The 20129-nt window shown below is 39.4% G+C and overlaps 1 protein-coding gene across 1 annotated transcript in view; it reads left to right on the plus strand.

Moving 5' to 3' along the window:
* The window catches only part of KLHL4 (kelch like family member 4), an 88214-nt gene that overhangs the window by 42896 nt on the left and 25189 nt on the right, over positions 1-20129 (plus strand). The window contains exons 2-3 of the mRNA XM_065410820.1: positions 16114-16287; positions 16740-16876. Coding sequence (XP_065266892.1) covers positions 16114-16287; positions 16740-16876 — 311 coding nt within the window. The remainder of the gene's footprint in view (positions 1-16113; positions 16288-16739; positions 16877-20129) is intronic.

Raw genomic sequence — 20129 nt, forward strand, 5'->3', positions numbered from 1 at the left:
AAATACAAAGACAGAATTAAACATACATGCCAAACCTCTGTGAACCCATTTGCTGTGTGGCATATGTGCATCCACACTAAGTTCGTTGGGCTTGTACAAATGCAACAGAAGTATTTGGCCCAGCGTTTTTTGCACAAAAATATACATATCTGTCGTATCATCTCCAATCCATAACCCCTGTTGTAATTCTTTAGTGTCTGTACTTAAGGTTTTGGGAAACTTTCAAAAACCAATGTCATTTTCCATAAGAGTATTATAGTTCCTATTACACATTACTCACTTAGGCCCCACTCCCCCCCAGCTCCTCCTGCCTACCAGCAGCCCCGCAGATCAGCTCCTCCCTCTCCCTCCCAGTGCCTCTCACTTGCTGCGGATCCACTGTTCAGCAGCATGCAGGAGGCGCTGGTTGGGGTGGGGGAGGAGCGGGGGCAAGAAGAGGTGGGAGTGGAATAGGGCACGGCCTGAAGGGGCAGGGCGGAGTTGGGGGCTTGGGGAAAGGGGTGGAGTGAGGGCGAGGCCTGAGGCAAAGCGGGAGTCGAGTACCCCCCAGTATCTGAGTAAGTCAACACCTATGCCTAATCCTGTAAAGACTTTGCAGGACTGGGACCTAAGCCCAAGGGTTTTTTGCCTTCCTCTGCAGTGTGGGGCCTGGGTCACTTGCAGGCTTAAACTAGAGTAAATACGGATTCTCTGTAAATTGAAACCATGATTTGAGGACTTCAGTAACTCAGCCAGAGGTTATGGGTCTAATACAGGAGTGGGTGGGCAAGGTTCTGTGGCCTGCAATCTGCAGGAGTTTTTAATTATTTTTATTATTTCAGGGTTTTATTATTATTATTATTCTCAGTAGTCTTCTCACAGAGATTTTAAGGTGGCTGGATCCATTTCATTATATAATATATATATTGATAAGTCACATTCCTGAGTCCAGTGTACTGTAATCAAATTTTAAATTTATGCTCTTATGTTCACAAATAGTAAATAATTATTATAAGGTAGTTGGCTGAACAATTACAGAATCCAGTATAATTAGGCCAACAGGTAATCAGTGTAGATAAATCAGCTCTGCCATTCCTGTATATTGCATGGAGGATTTCTGTTAAATGAATTTCCAATTAAAATATTTATTCTGTATTTCCTACATCCAATGGGCTTGTCCAGACAATCAAACCATTACTGGTGATTTAATTAGAAAAAAAACAGAAAAGAATATTGAATGCTTAAGGACTGCATGTTTATGGATTTTATGGTACAAGTAAAGTTTTAAAGGTGGGGTTTTTTTGGGGTAATTAAACAAGAATTTTTTTTGTCCCTGGATCTTTGTTGTATTCAGCGTACTGTACATGGGGAACCACTTTATTCTGTTAACAATTTGCTGCACTTAGGCCCCCACATTGATTTTTCTCAAGCTGCTTCTTCATAAATATAAACAAGGGCTTGGTTTAAACAGATGTGTAAGGGCACTGATGCAAGCAGAATTAGCACAGTAAACTCCACCTCATAATAGATTGGAGCTGATCACAACAGGCAATCAATAACATACCCAAAATATTTTCCAGATTAAACACATTACATTTAATCCATGCTTCTCTTATTATATTGGGCAGAGACCACCACTTCTAATAGTCATATTCTTTTCTTCTCTATTAGAAAAGGGAAGTGGTCAGCTGGTGTGTATAGCTGACAGGTGCAGACAAGATGAGATGGCAAACTGCAAAGATTTCCCACAATATAATTTCCCTAACCTCTGCTAACAATGTATTTATAGCATTTGCTCTCCAGTTCCTCTGTGTATAATAGGCATTTGATATAACGTACAAAAGATCTGAGCACAGATGTGCCTTTTATATAACCAGCAGGCATGTCACCACAATACTAATGCAAAGAGACCATCTTAATTTTCTTGTAAATAGGTTTTCTAACATATTATCAACCTTATTATTCTGTTTGCCAATGAAAAGGAAAAAAATAAACAAAACATTAAAATCAAACAAAGAAAACTTGTATCCTGTCAATAGGAATAAATAAGAGAAGAAAAATCAGCTCAAATATAGACAACTATCCAACTCAAATTTAATTTTTCTAGTTTGGTTCTAATTCAACATTCATCCCTCTCCTTCCTGGCCACTTCCTGGCCTCTCTTTCCTTTCTTCTATTGATGTGGCTGTTTCTCTCCATGCTTCACTCTCCTCCAATTTTAACTCCTTTGCCCCTCTCCCCCATTGCAAGGTCATCTCTGTCAACTCCTAGCCGTGGCTCACCTCCCAACATCCACTTCTGCTTTCACTCTGCAGTACATAACTGCCAGAAATTCCATGACAGAATGACTTTCTCCACTACAAATTCATTTTTTCCTCCTTTGGTTCTGCCTTCCTATCTGAACAACTCTATTTCTTCAACTTAACTGAATTCCACTCTACAATCCCCGCTGCCTTTTCACCACCTTTGACTCACTCCTCAAACACTCCCGCATTCCTACCACCACTTTTCTGCATGCATAGAATCTTCTTGATTTCTTCCAATAGAAGGTCATGTAGCATTTTGTCAAATTTCCTCTTGCCTCAGCTTTTGCTTTTGCTTTCCCCTCTATAACACTCTCCCTCCTCCTTTACTGTCAGAGAGACAGAATTTTCGTATCTGCTCTCCTCCTCTAACTCCTCCACTTGCCCCAATGATCCTACCACATCTGCTCATCTGCTCATCAATTCCCTTACTTTTCTCCTTAACCTCTCACTCTCCTCTGGCTCTTCCCCCCATGATATAAACAAGCTTTATTCTCTCCCATCTTAAAACTCACCACTTGCTTCTCCAAGTACTGCCCCATCTCCTTTCTCCCATACATCTAAAGCTCAATGAATCTAAAGCTCTTACCTCCAGTTGCTCATTCAGAATTTTCTGTGGCGGATGCTTTTCATTCCCCCCCTCCCCCAAGCTTTCTGTGGAGGTTCCACAGGGCTCTCTCCTTGGTCCTAATATCTTTTTCCTCTATACTTTATCTCTGGGTAATCTCATCCACAAACACAAATTCAACCATATCTTTATGCTGATGACTCAGATCTGTTTCTCTATTCCTGACCTGACTCTTTCTGTCCAAATTAAAATCTCAGACTGTCTCTCTGACACCTCCTCATGAATATATAGCCATCTGCTCAAGCTCAACAAGTTCTAATCACTTGCTATTCTAAATCTAAACCTTCCCCCTAAATTCTCCATCAATTCTTGATCACTGCAGACACAATCACCACCCTGCCTGTCACTTAAGCCCATAACCTGCATGTTATCTTAGACTCAGATACCTCTCTATGTCCTCACACCCAGGTTATGTCCAAATCTTGCAGATTCTTTCTGCATAGCATCTTTATGATATGGCCTTTTGTACACTTATAAAAGTTGCAGATGATACGAAGCTGGGAGAGGGTGCAAATGCTTTGGAGGATAGGATTATAATTCAAAATGATCTGGACAAACTGGAGAAATGGTCTGAAGTAAATAGGATGAAATTCAATAAGGACAAATGCAAAGTACTCCAATTAGAAAGGAACAATCAGTTGCACACATACAAAATGGGAAATGACTGCCTTGGAAGGAACAGGAGTACTTGTGGCACCTTAGAGACTAACAAATTTATTTGAGCATAAGCTTTCGTGGGCTACAGCCCACATCCGAAGAAGTGGGCTGTAGCCCACGAAAGCTTATGCTCAAATAAATTTGTTAGTCTCTAAGGTGCCACAAGTACTCCTGTTCTTTTTGCGGATACAGACTAACACGGCTGCTACTCTGAAACCTGCCTAGGAAGGAGTACTGCGGAAAGCGTTCTAGGGGTCATAGTGGACACAAGCTAAATATGGGTCAACAGTGTAACACAGTTTCAAAAAAAGCGAACATCATTCTGGGATGTATTAGCAGGAGCGTTGTAAGCAAGACATGAGAAGTAATTCTTCCGCTCTACTCTGCATTCTTTAGGCCTCAACTGGAGTATTGTGTCCAGTTCTGGGTGCCACATTTCAAGAAAGATGTAGACAAATTGGAGAAAGTCCAGAGAAGAGCAACAAAGATGATTAAAAGTCTAGAAAACGTGACCTATGAGGGAAAATTGAAAAAATTGGGTTTGTTTAGTCTGGAAAAGAGAAGACTGAGAGGGGACATGGTAACAGTTTCCAAATACATAAAAGATTGTTACAAGGAGGAGGGAGAAAAATTGTTCTTCTTAACCTCTGAGGATAGGACAAAAGCTATGGGCTTAATTTGCAGCAAGGGAGGTTTAGGTTGGACATTAGGAAAAACTTCCTAACTGTCAGGGTGGTTAAGCATTGGAATAAATTGCCTAGGGAGGCTGTGGAATCTCCATCACTGGAGATTTTTAAGAGCAGGTTAGACAAACACCTCTCAGGGATGGTCTAGATAATACTTAGTACTGCCATGAGTGCAGGGGACTGGACTAGATGACCTCTCGAGGTCCCTTCCAGTCCTATGTTCCTATGATTCTATACATACACATAGCTAAAAATCTCATCCAGATGCTCATCAGCCCAATTACTGCAACCTCCTTTTCTCTTCTCTTGACAAATGTAATCTTGCCCCACTAATATCCACTCAGAATGCTGCTACTAAGATTACTCTCCTAGGCCATCACTTTGACCATGTCACTCTACCCTTTGTATCCCTCAGCTGTCTTCCCTTTCTCTATCACATCAGACATAAGCTGCTTGTCTTCACTTTTAAGGCCCTTCATGGACTATCCCCATCTTAACTATCATCTCTCATTCATTATCCAAACATCGACTCCTGCCCCCAATCATTCCATGATGCCAACCTCCACCATCCACTTTTTAAAATTTTTAAACAAGCATCTTTGTGCTTTCTTCCATGCAGCCCCTTACACTTGGTCCATAATTAGGGCTCCTAGGAGTTATGGTAATACAAATAATTAATGAAATGATATAATTATTAATTGATAAAATCTGCTTCTCCAGTATGGTTTTCTGAATAAAACTGTCCTAGACATAACTTAAAATAATTACAACACTGCAAGAGCTAAATGAAATCTGTACAGCTCTGTTCATGATGGAGTTGCCAAACTGAACTCATAGGGTTCAACAAGAATTATAATGGGAATTACAATACATTTGAAACACAAGATGGCAGCTAGAGCATTGATCTTTATTTCCTAAACCCAGTCATCTGACCTTGGTCAGGGTTTTGTTACCATTCCTGTGACACTGTTTCCAGTGGTTAGCATTGCAGGGAGATAATTAGATACACAAATGTAGAGAAACTGAAATCATCTGCAGTAGAAAGACACATCAAGCATAATCTAAATCCACTGCTACCTACATTTTTATATAGCAATGTTAGTTGTAAAAAGGAATATTTAATGCTTGTATCCAATCTGTAAGTGTTTTACAGGTCATATTTCAATGTGTCACATACTCCAGTTTGCCTAGCACATTTCTAGATGCACTGGTAAAGCAATTTAACTTGCTCACTGCATTAAACAACACATATTAGCTGTTGATTTGCTAACAGAAATGTTTACCTATTTGAGTTTTTTTTTTATTTAAACAGATTACCATTGTAAATAAAGACAACATTAAATTACAAATTATATAGCCATCTACTACAAAATGGTACTTTTTCTATATTGGGAGAAGTGGGGAAAAAAAACAGGGTGAGATATTCCTCCAGGGCTACAAAGGAGAACAGCTGATACTGATGGTAATAAACCATCTACAATACTAATACACACAGACTACCTCCTTTAATTTCCTATAATATTACACACATGCAAGTGACACTGAGCTGATTGCCAATCAGTGAAAATCCGTATCATTATTGTAAAAAGAGATCATTGTATTAAAAAAGTATTTGACAACAAAACGATGGTTTCTAACTTATAGATGTTTCCCCCCCCATAAAGCAATTATTTCCTCAGCTGTTTGTTAACTAAATGCACAGCATGCTTTTGGAGAAAATATTACACACTAGCTTTCTAATTAATCATTCTTCTAATGATTTTCTTTGGTGATAATGTCATTTAAATTTTGTAAGAGCAATTTCTTCTAGAAACCCTTCATGGAAGCAAATCCAAATACATAGAAGAGAATAAATGATGAGTGTACGCTAAAATGATGTTTAAAGTTAGAATTTGGAGGTGAAGTTGAATGTGAAGCTTGAGGCACAAGCAATGGAAGAGGGGCACCCAGTTCTATGTGCCATTAGCAATACAACATGTGTATGCCACATCACTGCTGAATAATAAATCCAAAAGCGCAACAACATTTGTTTAATGTGCTGTACTGAAAAGATGATTGAAAAGCAAGTCTAAAGCATAATTAGGAACAGAATAAAAAAGACAGATGAAAGCTGAATATGTCGCTGATTAGTACTATAGGTTGGTTTAAAGGACAAAGGAATGGGAAAGGACAGAATATTTTCCTGTGAGTCATTTCTTAATCTCTGTTAAGCATGACATTGAATGTCACTCTCGCGTTATTCTGCTAGACTGTTTTATATCTCCTTTTGTTTATTACAAACATTTTATGAGAAATGAGATAGAGATATTAAATATTTTATCTCAGTGTATCAGAATATACCAGTGGATCTATGGGGGCAAGTCTGTGACAGCACATTTGATAAGGTAATCATTCATTGTTATTGAACTGAGTAGGAGAATTCTATTTTCCTGAATCTGCACATGTTACATTGGGCTATCAGGATAGCTATTATTATTTTTTGTTTCCAGAGGCACCCATATGGCCAGATTCTCCCACCCTTCTTCATGGTGTGTTGTACCTTACTCATTTCAATGGAATTCCTAAAGAATAAAATACACCGCTACCTCGATATAACATGACCCGATATAACACGAATTCGGATATAATGCGGTAAAGCAGTGCTCGGGGGGGGGCGGGGCTGCGCACTCCGGTGGATCAAAGCAAGTTCAATATAACGCAGTTTCACCTATAACGCGGTAAGATTTTTTGGCTCCCAAGGACAGCGTTATATCGAGGTAGAGGTGTACTACTTAACATGAACAAAGGTGGTAGAGTCCGGCCCATAGCCTACTGGGTGCTGTACAAACACAAAGATGACATGGTCCCTGCCCGAATAACTCACATTCAACACTTTGTATTTTCCTCAAACATTCTGCGAATCACTCCTCCATTTTGAATTACCTGTATTTTGATTACTGAAGCAGGATACTTGTGTAACTCCCTCATTTTCCCCTCCTCCATTGTGATTTGTTACCTTAGGAGGAGAGCGACTCATTTTGGAGCGGGTTTAACAAATCACAAAAGCAGTATATAATTTATACCTTTTTCTGAAAAGTCAGAGAAAAAAACCATCAGTGTGATTGTTATGTAATGAGTAGAATGTTAGAGGACACAAGACTGGAACTCATTGAATTCTCTAACACTTAGTAAGAATACAATTTAGCATTAGTACTGCTGGTCTAAAATGTGAAAAGAGTTGTGAAAAAATGTTTTGTTTGCATTTGCCTACATTATTCCTCAGCATTCTGAAAATTTTTTTGACTAGCTCTAATTATAATATTGTTTTGCTATAAGCATGTTTGAGACAGTTACTTGGCAGTCTTGCATCTCACTGTTGATTACCCGAATCTTGTTACAGTAGTTTGAGGGAACTGAAAGGGATCACAGCACAAGGCGTAATGGTTGCATTTTTATCCACAGGCCACTCCGCACAGGCCACTCTGCACCACAAAGTAGAGACAATCATTGGCCGCTTTTGAAATTGTTGGTCTTAATGGTCTAAGCAAGATTCCAAGAGGTCCAAATTATTCCGTAATGAACAAAACACCAAAAGAAAACAAAAAAAACAACTAAGCAAAAAACCCCAACCAAGTTGCAGTGTGGCCATTTTTTGCACATATTATGGAGTCTCAAAAATGTACAGCTTCTACTGAGTGAAAATATAATTTTTGTAGAGGAGCTTTTTGTGGGATGGGGCCTAATTAAGTGGAAAATTGTATGCAATTCACAGTGACGTGAAATCTTTCTTTGGAAACATTTCTCTGAGTTTTTTCCTCAGTCACAGTGTGTTTTTTCCAAGGTGTGGTTTAAGTGCAGATCCAGAGACACTCTAGTCTTGCAGAGATTAGGCAGTTTAGCCACTAAACTCTTCAGAAACTGGATTTTTCAATGTGGGTTTTTAAAGCACTTATGTAGCTCTGCAGTCTACACTGTCTGCTGGAAACACCTACATGTATATACACTCGCAAAACCACCAAGTGAAATGATAAGTGGACATTCATGCACAAGAATATGTTTGCTAAAGATTTTCTTGGAAACATAAGTAGACAATTTTTATTGTATTCTAACTACACAGGTGAATGAGAATGCAAAATGAGGGAGAGGCACATGAAGTAGGTGGCATACCAATTTACAAAAGCAAATTGTCGCACAAGCTGCTAGGCAGACATGGATTACTGCATGAAACAAAAACATTTTATAGCATCCAATTCCAAAATCAACCATATGTGAAATTATGCAACAGTTTAGCTTTCTACTATATGATTATGAAACTATACCAGATAATCAGGGGTGGGGCAAATTCAAATAATTTTGATGTTGTTTTCCTCCTGTCTACTTTTCACCATTTCTGTCTTTGTGTGTCAATTAAAATAGTTATAACCATACCTAGAAGTTTCACTTGTCTTCAATCACTGTCATCTAATGTAACTATAATGTCTGTAAAAATAGATTATTTGCCAAAATTTACTCTGATTTTCTCAAAGAAAATCCCAACAAATCATGAAATGACATAAATCCAGAAATGTATATAGAATGGCATACAATGAGGGCATGTCTACACTACAAATGCTTTGCTGGTATAGCTATAGCACTAACTATACCAGCGGTGCCCATAATGCAGATGCAGCTTATGATAATGGAAGGAGTTTTTCTATCAGCATCATAACACCACCTCCCTGACCCATATTAACTATGCTGACAGCAGCACTCTTATGGGTGTTTTGCCAGTATAGCTATATCGGCAAAGAGTGTAGCTTTTTCACACACACTCTGACCAATATCACTATCCCGACAAAACTTTGTAGTGTAGAGCTGGCTTGAGCGCATGAGACACCAAAAAGAAAGGAGTACTTTCCATACCAACTTTAAAAAGGATAAAGAAAGAATAAAAAAGCTCCTCTGCATTTTCCTAAGAGAACACACCTAACAGCAACCACCCTCTCAAGCCCCAGTAACCTTCCCCCTTATTTATATTTTGCACTTTTATGTGTGTATTTCAAGATCATCAACACAATGGGTTTCTGTAAATGAAGATTTTCATCCTCCAGAATTATGCCACTTCAAAACATTTACAAAACTTTCCAACTTATTTATGGTGTGCTACTTCTAAAGCTAGGATGCATTTTCTAACTAAACTAATTAGACTACAGACCCACGATATTTGTGATCCATATCATCCTAATCTAAAATGTACTAGGCCTACTGATTGCATTTATATTATATAATATGTACATACATATAACACTACTAGCTAATTTTTCCTTTAGTCAGAAACAATACACATTATGAATTCCTGAGAGCTCACTGTAGCTTCAGAGATGGCAGGAAAGATAACATGGTAATGCTTTACAAATCTTTGTGCTCACATAGCTATTTGACAGAATAGCCAGATTATTGTTTAGGTAAAAGGATAAAACAAGTGGCTAAATGGAAAACACTTCTAAATTCCTTCAGAAGTATAACTATTCTGTCAGCATAAAAGTTAATGGAATGCTTTAGTAGAAATTTATTCGGTGGAGAAATATCACTGTATGTGCATTCTCAGGTGCTAAAACATTAAAGTCACAAGGGTTTAAAAAAAGAACTTATCACACAACTTAAATACCAATTAAGGCATTTGAATCACTACTTCTAGTTAAAGCAGAAGTGTTCTTTAGTAATAGCAGAAGTGTTCTTTAGTAATAGCAGAAGTGTTCTTTAGTAATAGTGGTCAGAATAACGTAAAAGTGTAATGGCATACAGGAGTATGGTTTAGTATTGGGGGTGGGGGGGGCGGGAAGAGGGAATAAGACTGGAGCCACTTCAACGTAGACTTAATTTGTGTAACAGCCAGCCAACTCTGTCTGCAGCCTCTCCATTGGATTTCTTCTCTGCTCGTCAGTGAGGCACTAGCATTACCCTATTGTCCATGTCAGATTCCCCCAGTGGTGCCATGGAGCCGGGCTCATACTCAGAAGGGGCCCCAGCCTGCTCTGCTTGCACTGTGCCCTAAGACCCCACCAGCCTGCTGGCTCCCCGCACCCTGCCCACCACTTGCTCCTCTTGCCCTGCCTGCCGAGGGCTTCTCTTCACCCCGGCCCCACCCACCAGCTTCTCTCCGCTCCCTGGCCGGACCCCAGTGAACCTCCGTCTCCGGGCAGTCTCTGCTTCCCACCACCTGTGGGGCCCCACCTGTCTCCCTGGAGCTGAGCTGTCTGGGACTGGTGCAGAATCCTGGCCAGTCTCAGCCAGTGGGGGGCTTGACTGGGCCCCTCCAGGCAAGTGGGTCCTGAGGGAGGCTGGCTGGGGCAGGCCCTGGCCTGGCTGATCGCACTACTCCCGAGGGGCCAGAGCGATTCCCTGCCTCAGGACCTGCACTGGCGGCTCAGCCCAGCAGACAGTCGCCTCCCAGCAGGGCCAGTGAATGCTGCCGGGAGGCAGGGCATGGGGGAGGGTGTGTCTGGAGGGCCTGGAGTGGGGGTGCTGGGCTGTGAGGGGGGAATCTGCTGGAGTACTAGGGAGTGGGGGTTCTGTGTGGGGTGCTGTGCAGTTGTGGTGGAGCTGTGGGCAGGGGCGCTGGGCAGGGGTGGTGTTGTGCAGGACGTTGTGTATTTGTGGCAGGGTCTAGGGGGGGAGGGGAGGGGCGCTGGGCATAGTGGGTCCAGGGGAGCTCTGGCCATAGGGTATCGGACGGCTGTTCCAGTGTTGGGTGAGGGGGGCTCTGTGGCATGGCATGGGTCCACCCCCGAGGGGAAGGGGCATGCTGGCAGCACAGGGCTGGGCAGGCCACTGTGCGTCTGGCTACTGCCGGTTTGTAAATAGTGCCCTCACACTGGGCACTATGCTATGCCCCTGGCCAACTGCTCACTCCAGGGACTGACCCCCCTGCACCATGCTCCATTGCTCCCAGGGGGGAGCAACAAATATGTTGGGCGCCGGGCCCACAAAAGGTTAATCTGGCTCTGTCCCTCTCTGATGTGTGATTTTATTGTACTGTGTCCAAGTCTGTACAGATCTCTGAAGGACAGGGAAACTATAATTAATACATTTTAAAAAATTATAAAAATGACCAAATATAACTTCTATGCATTTTTATCATGACTTCTGCACAACTGGGAGAAAAAGAGGAAATATTTATTTTCAATTTTATTTCAAAACTAGTGTCAGGCAGGTGCTCAGAGGCTAAGCATTTGAGGGTGAAAACTCAACATTTGAGGGTGCCTCCTTGCTACCCCCCTCCTTTGGGGCTTTTCACTTGGAACACTTGTGCCTATAATGGCAAATCAAGTCAGAAATATTTCCCCCTAATCATAGCCAAGCAGAACAAATTTTTGATTATTTCTGCCAGATGAGAGAAGAAGAGCCCAGGCCTTACTTACACTGGAGGTGGTGTGTAGGGTACATGTAGCTACATGCTGTAGTGAAAGGCAAACTGCGTCCACAGTGCAGCATGTATCTACACACCGTAGCAAAAGGCTCTGGCAAGGGGGAGGCAACGGGGAAAGATTACAGAACCGGGGAGTTGCCAGAGCATCTCTCTATTCCTGGAGTCTTTCACGGAGGTAGGGAGAAACTCTGGCAATAGGGAGGGAGTGGGACACTACACTGTAGACATGGGATGCACTGCTTGGGTGCAGAGAGCACCATGTAGGGTATATATCCTAGACATTACTATAAGGTGGAAGTAAAATGTATGAAAATTCACTACTCTTTTAGTACAGTTTATCAATGGTTTGCTCTCAAACAGATTGTGTAGGGTCCCTCAGACCTCTGTCCTGGGTCTGGTACTATTCAATATTTTCATTAATGATTTGGATAACGCAGTGGAGAATATACTTAATAAAATTTGCAGATGACACCAAGCTGGAAGGGTTGTAAGCACTTTGAAGGACAGGATTAGAATGCAAAGTGGCCTTGAGAAATTGGAGGATTGGTCTATAATCAAGAAGATGAAATGTATTTAATAAAGACAAGTGCTATACTTAGGAATAACAAAATCAAATGCACAAGTACAAAATGGGGAATGACTGGTGGAAAGATCTGGGTGTTATAGAGTATCAGAAACAGATTATGAATCAACAATGTGTTGCAGTTGCAAATAAGGCTAATATTCTGGGGTGAATTAGCAAGGGTGAGACAAGAGAGGTAATTGTCCCGCTCTACCTGGCACTGGTGAGGCCTCAGCTGGAGTACTGTGTCCAATTCTGGGTGCCACACTTCAGGAAAGATGTGGACAAATTGGAGAGAGTCCAGAGGAGAGCAACAAAAATGAAAAAAGGTTTAGAAAACACAACCTATGAGGAAAGGTTAAAAAAAAACTGGGCATGTTTAATTTTGAGAAAAGAAGACGGAGGAGTAACCTGATAACAGTCTTCAATTATGTTAAGAGCTGTTATAAAGAGGACAGTTACCAATTTTTCTCCATGTCCTATGAGTATAGGTCAAGAAATAATCAGCTTAACATGTAGCAAGAATGATTTAGGCTAAATATTCTGGGGGTAAACGTTCTAACTTTAAGGACAGTCAACTACTGAAATAGGTTCCAATGGAGGTTGTGGAGTCCCAGTCATTGGAAGTTTTCAGGAACAAGTTACACAAACACTTATCAGGAATGGTCTAGGTATAGCTGGTAGTGCCTCAGCACAGGAGGCTGGACTAGATGACCTCTCGAGGTTTCTTCCAGCCCTATATTTTTGTGATTATATTATTTGATTGGCATCAAGTAGAGGCCCCTAGTTGGTCAGATTGTGGGTCATTAGTTGTCTTGTCATCATCTTGCTAGAATTTTACTTGTTACTACTTCATGGGAAACCAGCTTAATTTTTATTCAGTTTCACTTTATGTATCTAGTGAAATTTACATTTGCTTCATTGCATACTAGATAAATGTATCATATGCAATTAAACCTCTATCATCAGCTTTCTCGATCTGGCATGATGCACCCAAATTACAAGATTGTTTGTGACACAGAGGTTTGATATTGAATACTTTTTGAATTACTTACTGCACCTACAGTTTGCCTTTGTGTAAAAAAAATGAAAAAAACTGCAGAAAAACCTTGACTGGAATAAATAAGGAATATATTCAATTCCTTAACCAGGAAACAACCAATACTCCCATAATCCCCAAACATCTACAAAAATATATCCAATCTAAGTAGTATGAGTATGATAAAATTATTCTGTTTTCACCTTTGGGGGTCACAAAAATTGGTCTGCACTCTAGATGGCTAGACTGTGAAGGATACAGACATTATGGACACATGCATAACAGAAGACATTTCTTAGCAACAAGAACTACATGAAAGCTTCTGGAATTTCTTATTACCTCAACTTATTATTTCTTCTATGTAATAATGGATTGCACATTCTGTGTGGTTAACAAGCAGAATCAGACCCACAGTATCCAGTTCCATTGCACAAGACAAACTGAATAACTGCAGTTGTTATAAAGAAGGAAAGAATGAGAAATAAAATGAAGAAATTCCAAGGATGAATGGGCAGGGAAAATCTAAATTTCATTCCAAACTATTTAATGTGAAAAGGAAACCTCACTTTAAAGAATAAGAAAAGAGCTCATTCTGTTTGGGGGGGAAAAAGAGCTAAAGGGCACGTGAAAATGCTGCCTCACTCCAGCAGAATCTTTATTTTGTTGTTGTTGACGGGCCTGCTCTCTTTTAAGTCAATGGAATACCTACCATTCACTTCAATAGAAGTTGAATTAGGTGCAAAATTAATGGTCTCAGGTAGACTTTGAAGTTACACTTTCTCAAATGTCTGGTTTACACTACAGACCTATGTCGGTATAACTACGGTTGCTTAGGGGTGTGGAAAATCCATACCCTTGAGTGACAGTTATACTGACCTAACCCCCCCCCCCCCCCCATGTAGACAGTATGTCAGTGGGAGAGCTTCTCTCACTGACTTAGCAACTGCCTCTCGGGAACGTGGATTAACTAGGCCCACCAGACCTCTCTCCCATTGGCTTACAGCATCTTCATTAAAGCACTACAGTGGAGCAGCTGCTGCAGCATTTTAAGTGTAGACTTGCCCTAAGTAAATAGGTTTTACACAATGTGGAGATAGTGCCAAAATACAAACACAAACACAAAGTGTCCAGATCTACACTAGAAAACTTTGCTGGCATAGTAATGTCAGTGAGGGGTGTAATTTTTGAACAACACATCTATAGAGGCAAAATCACTAATGTAGATTCAGTTATACTAACATTAAAATGCTTTTGTCAATGTAGCTAGTTTCACTCAGAGAACTGGTAGATGCTATATCAGCAACAGAACTCTTGCCTGCATAATGTACATTTATACTAGGAGACCTCTTCTACTGTGGACCTGATCTAATGCGCACACACAATGGCAGCAACCCTACAGGACCAAAGTGTTATATTATGAAGACTACCTTTGAAAACAGTAAAAGTGAGAAATTTCTTTAAAATGGAAGCTTTGATTCTACAAAACCAGAACATGTTGCTGAAAGACCTTAACATCATGAAAATTGCTTGTTTCTTTCACTTGAGTTTTCACATGCACAATGCATGAACCCAAAAGAACTAAGGTTTGCTGCTGCTTCTTGACAGCTTCAGGCCCACTGTAAATCCAAATATAACTGTAAAGATAATTTGCCAGTTTAAATGTACCAAGTAGCAGGAAAAAAATATAGCAAACTAGATTTCATAAATGGTCAAAGAAATGATTCATCTTAACTCAAGAAGAGTTAGGAAAGCGTAAACATCCATTAAAAGTTTACAAAAAAAATAAAAACAAAACATCATTTGGAGAGATGATTAAAAGAGCTGGGGAAAATAATATGCATATCAGTCTGTTAAAATCTGAATAGGAATGACCAGCAGATTAGGTACCTACTTGTTCAAAAAATAAAAAATCATGCACAGGGTAATATGGTATTCAGCAAGAAGAAGAGCAGTCCAATCATGAATTCATTGAGACTTTTCACATTACATTTATTGACACTTATGTGCTTGCTGATGAATTAATATGATTTATCAATAAAATGTTTGATGGTCAAAACCCAGTGTCTTTTTGATGTGTTTTTAGGAGTATAATGTAATCTGTTATTTTTGTATTGAAGTCTGGGATTTGCCATGAACCTTTTAGACCATGACACTTCTATCTTCATAGGGTCTACCCATGTAAACCTTTACTAGCATGAATAGTTCTCTAATTGATGCCCATGGAACTGCTCTTGGTAGAAATTGCTGGACTTAGTTGTCTTTGCAGGATCAGGCCCACAGGAAATAATTCTAAAATCAGGTTTTTTAACTATCAGTATTGCATTACTATTAATAAATTGGTAGACGTACTTATGACAGTTGCCTAAAGCACACATCTGCTGAGTAAAAATAATGTAAAATAATTGGAAATACCCAAATTATATTTGCTGTATGATTTAATAGAATCAGCTTAGTAAATGAGAAGGAAGTAGTATCTGGAGGAAAAAACCAGCCCCATCCACCCAATTCATAATCTTTTACACTCAAATCTAGAATCCTCTACCTGACCTCATAGAACTCACTAAAATAGTGTAATATATCCTTAAAATTATTTATATTTGCCAGATATGAACCCTTTCTTTTTATTTTGTTTTTCTCTCTTAGAAAATGTTTATTATAGTTACAATAAGTTTTAAAATAGTTTACAAAAGGTCTGAAGTATAATTAAAAGAAACAAATGGAAAATGACACATTAAGTCCACTCTCACCAGATCAATATATTTAAAGACTTCCTGTTATACTGCAATTTCCACAGCTCAATTAAAGATGAAGTGAAAAAGCATTCTCAGGTTTGGTAGTGCTACAGTAACCGCATTTTCTCTTTCTTTAACAGATTATCAATAACTAGCTGTTCACCCACTGGAATGAACACCAATGGCTCAGACGAATACTTCCAATCCACAAATCATGCAGAGCAGACATTCCGCAAGATGGAGAACTATCTCCAGCAGAAGCAGCTGTGTGATGTTCTTCTCATTGCTGGAAATCACAAGATTCCAGCTCACAGGTGGAATTTTCCTTATTTTTACAAGCCTTTATAGCCTGACAGTTCCAAGAGCTCAGATAATGTGAGTTCTCACCTTGTTCCTGATTAGTTATGAATGAATGGTTACAATAATTAACACATCAGCTGAAGACAGTTAAATGATATGATCACAGCTTTAAATTCATTATTGTAAATAGAAAGAAATTCAAGTATGAACCAGTTTCTCTATTTTGCTACAGTCAAACTTTAGAGAGATGAGTGAAGCAAACAGAACAAACCTACCCTCTGAAAGAAAATTAGATTACTTAGTTACCCTTTTAACTTCTCTGCTAACCACTGTAAGGATAAAGTCTTAGGGAGAAGATATGTTTCTCCTACACAGACAAATGAATTGTATAATAATTAGCTGAGTTTTTGCTTCCCATTGAGATTATGACCTAATTTAAATCCCCCTAAAATATTTCTATTTCAAGATTGGTTCTTAGTGCCGTGTCTGATTATTTTGCTGCAATGTTTACTAATGATGTGCGTGAAGCGAAAGAAGAGGAGATCAAAATGGAAGGAGTGGACCCAGATGCACTGAAAGCTTTGGTGCACTATGCCTATACAGGTAATTCCTAATCTAATTCTCCAATTCTGTAAAGAAAGGTGAACACTGTCCAGTATGCAAACATTTTTCACCTCATCCATTTTATGCTAGTTCTTAGATACATACTCAATACTGGAAAATATATTTGTGAAGTATGCTATTTACCAAATATGATGTCAAAATAAAAATAACCCGCAACAACCCTAGCTAGCTCTTATTGTGAAGAAAAATAAGAATATGTCATAGTTACAGGGTAAGCTGTGATTTTGTGTCCTCTGAGTGAACCCCTAAGGTGAAAGTTTTGGCTTCATTCATCTCTCTGAAGAGATGGTTCAACCCCTCTGGGACTGGACCTCTGCGTGGTAAGTTCAATTCAGTCCAGTTACTTCCATGTCAGCTGGGAGAAGCAGACTGTCTTGCTGCATTCTTTCCCTCCTTCCATGAGTCTGCATTGGCATCTCCATCGCGGGACGCTTCTGACAACTGACTCAATCCCTCTTCTTACCTGTGCCAACATCTTTAAGGTTTCAGAATCCACTTAGATCCTAGGTTTGGCTCTGTGGAGAATAAACCTCACTGGAGTGAAGCAGAGGGTGAGGGGGTATTCCCCTATTACTAAGTACCCCCATTGTTTCCTTAAGGGACTCCATGGTATTTTCTCAGACTGTACCTTCTCTTTGCCATTGTTTTGTTTCCTGTTTCTCTCCTCCCCCATCTCCAAAAAGCCTCCTTTGGTTCACCTTTTTGCAGTCAGGCAGAATAATATCAAATAAGTAAACTGAAGTGCATGTGATATATATAAAAATAGACAACTCCCTCACACTCCGTATCTTGCATGAATAGCTTATTCTTTTATTGGACCAATGTCTGTTGGTGAAAGAGAGAAGTTTCTGAAGCTGAGGAAGAGCTCTGTGTAACTTGAAAACTTGTCTCTTTCACCAACAGAAGCTGGTCCAATAAAATTATCTCACTCACCATGTCTCTCTAACATCCTGGGACCAACATGGCTATATCAACACTGCAAGTAGCGTATTCCAACAGATATACAAATATAAAAAGATTCTGTTAGTCTGAACTTGATTAGAACATCTGCTATTTTTAATTCAGACACAAAGAAGAGCAATAGTACATAAGAACATAAGAACATAAGAAAGGCCGTACTGGGTCAGACCAAAGGTCCATCTAGCCCAGTATCTGTCTACCGACAGTGGCCAATGCCAGGTGTCCCAGAGGGAGTGAACCTAACAGGCAATGATCAAGTGATCTCTCTCCTGCCATCCATCTCCATCCTCTGACAAACAGAGGCTAGGGACACCATTCTTACCCATCCTGGCTAATAGCCATTTATGGACTTAGCCACCATGAATTTATCCAGTCCCCTTTTAAACATTGTTATAGTCCTAGCCTTCACAACCTCCTCAGGTAAGGAGTTCCACAAGTTGACTGTGCGCTGCGTGAAGAAGAACTTCCTTTTATTTGTTTTAAACCTGCTGCCTATTAATTTCATTTGGTGACCCTTAGTTCTTGTATTATGGGAATAAGTAAATAACTTTTCCTTATCCACTTTCTCAACATCACTCATGATTTTATATACCTCTATCATGTCCCCCCTTAGTCTTCTCTTTTCCAAACTGAAGAGTCCTAGCCTCTTTAATCTTTCCTCATATGGGAGCCTCTCTAAACCCTTAATCATTTTAGTTGCTCTTTTCTGAACCTTTTCTTAATTTAAATTAATAAAGGTCAGATTCTACCTGTTGCTTTGCTCATGAAGTTATATGGGAGGAGCATGCTGAGAACCTTTGTGCTTTGGATGGCCCAACAAATGGCCAGGTTCAACTTCAGCAACTCATCTCCTTCAGGGAGAGAAGCACTGGCCCATCCTTGGAACTGGACTAATATAGCAAGGGGAATAAGATATACTCCTTTATGTCATGAACTAGCCACAAATTTGAAAAATTAACTACTGATGTTTACTTGAAAAAAATTGGTCTAAGATATTTTATGTTAGTAGCAGAGTATTTTCAGGTTTTCTAGTCTACTCTCCCCCCTCTTTTCAGTACAATTGCACCCCAATGTTTACATTAATTACTAATTTGATTCTGAGACCTTAATAGCCAAAAAGACCAAACCAGAGAAGTGTGAATTGTCTTTTTCTTGCTGTTCTGTAATCTGTGGAGAAAAAATGTTGTAAAACAGATTTCTGTTACTCTAGTGTGCAATCCAATTAAAAATTTACACAGCATTCAAAGTTATGCAAGCATTGAAAGGCTGCAGATACTAGCTGTTTGGGAGGTTATTCAACTCAGAAGAAAGGTCACTCTGCCGTAGATGCCAAAGGAGTTCCTTCTCCCATGCCTGAATCTTGAGAAGGGGGAAAAACAGTCTCCCAGAATGTAGCAGCACACAAATTACCAGAACAACATCCTTGCACAGTCTATGGTACAGAGATAAACTATCTCCCACTGATCCACCATTCATTCCATTCTCCCTTTCTTATACATACACTCTCTCATTGGTTTGCTTTGAATGAGACAACTTTCTACAAGCATGAGCCTCCAGAATGGGACATGAAGAACTGTGGCTCATACCTGTTGAGTGGGTCCAACCTTTCCATGAATCATTTCAAAGAGAGTAAAAAATTATTTCATAGCAAATATAAGTAAAATTAAATTTTAAAAAGGTTACTGTGTAAGAAGGGACATTTAAAATGTTTTCCAAGTGCCCATTTTATTTACTGTGTTTTGATATTTACATTAAAGTGCTAAAAATATAGAAGACTGTTTTCATTTTGATTGTCTTAGAACCTGTAGAAATATCTGGTGTTATGTAAAGAGATGATTGTCAAAAGAGAAAAGTGCAACTTACACTACAGATTTTACACCAATATTCTAATAAATCTCACAACAATGATATAATTGAACAAAATTCATAAGCATAATTCAAGGAAATGGATGAATGTAATTATTTTATAAAAGTTTAACACATTTTACTTGGTAAAATTAAAAGAAAAATGTGATTAATATAAATTAAATGTAAAAGTCTTTTAAAAGTCACATATAGGAAAAGCTTTAATTCATAACTAACATCAGAATTTAAATTAATCTACAGGCATAGTATTTTATTTGAAAATAAATGCATAGTATATAAGCATGAAATAAACTTTCCATGTTGTTAATATTAGTTGACCCCTTCAATACTATGTTGCATTAAACAGAGTCTACCAACCCCCTACCAACTACAAAATTACCAGTTTTCTAGGGTTTGGGTTAGTGGG

The sequence above is a fragment of the Emys orbicularis genome, chromosome 9 (assembly GCF_028017835.1).
Source record: "Emys orbicularis isolate rEmyOrb1 chromosome 9, rEmyOrb1.hap1, whole genome shotgun sequence".
Lineage (NCBI taxonomy): Eukaryota > Metazoa > Chordata > Testudines > Emydidae > Emys > Emys orbicularis.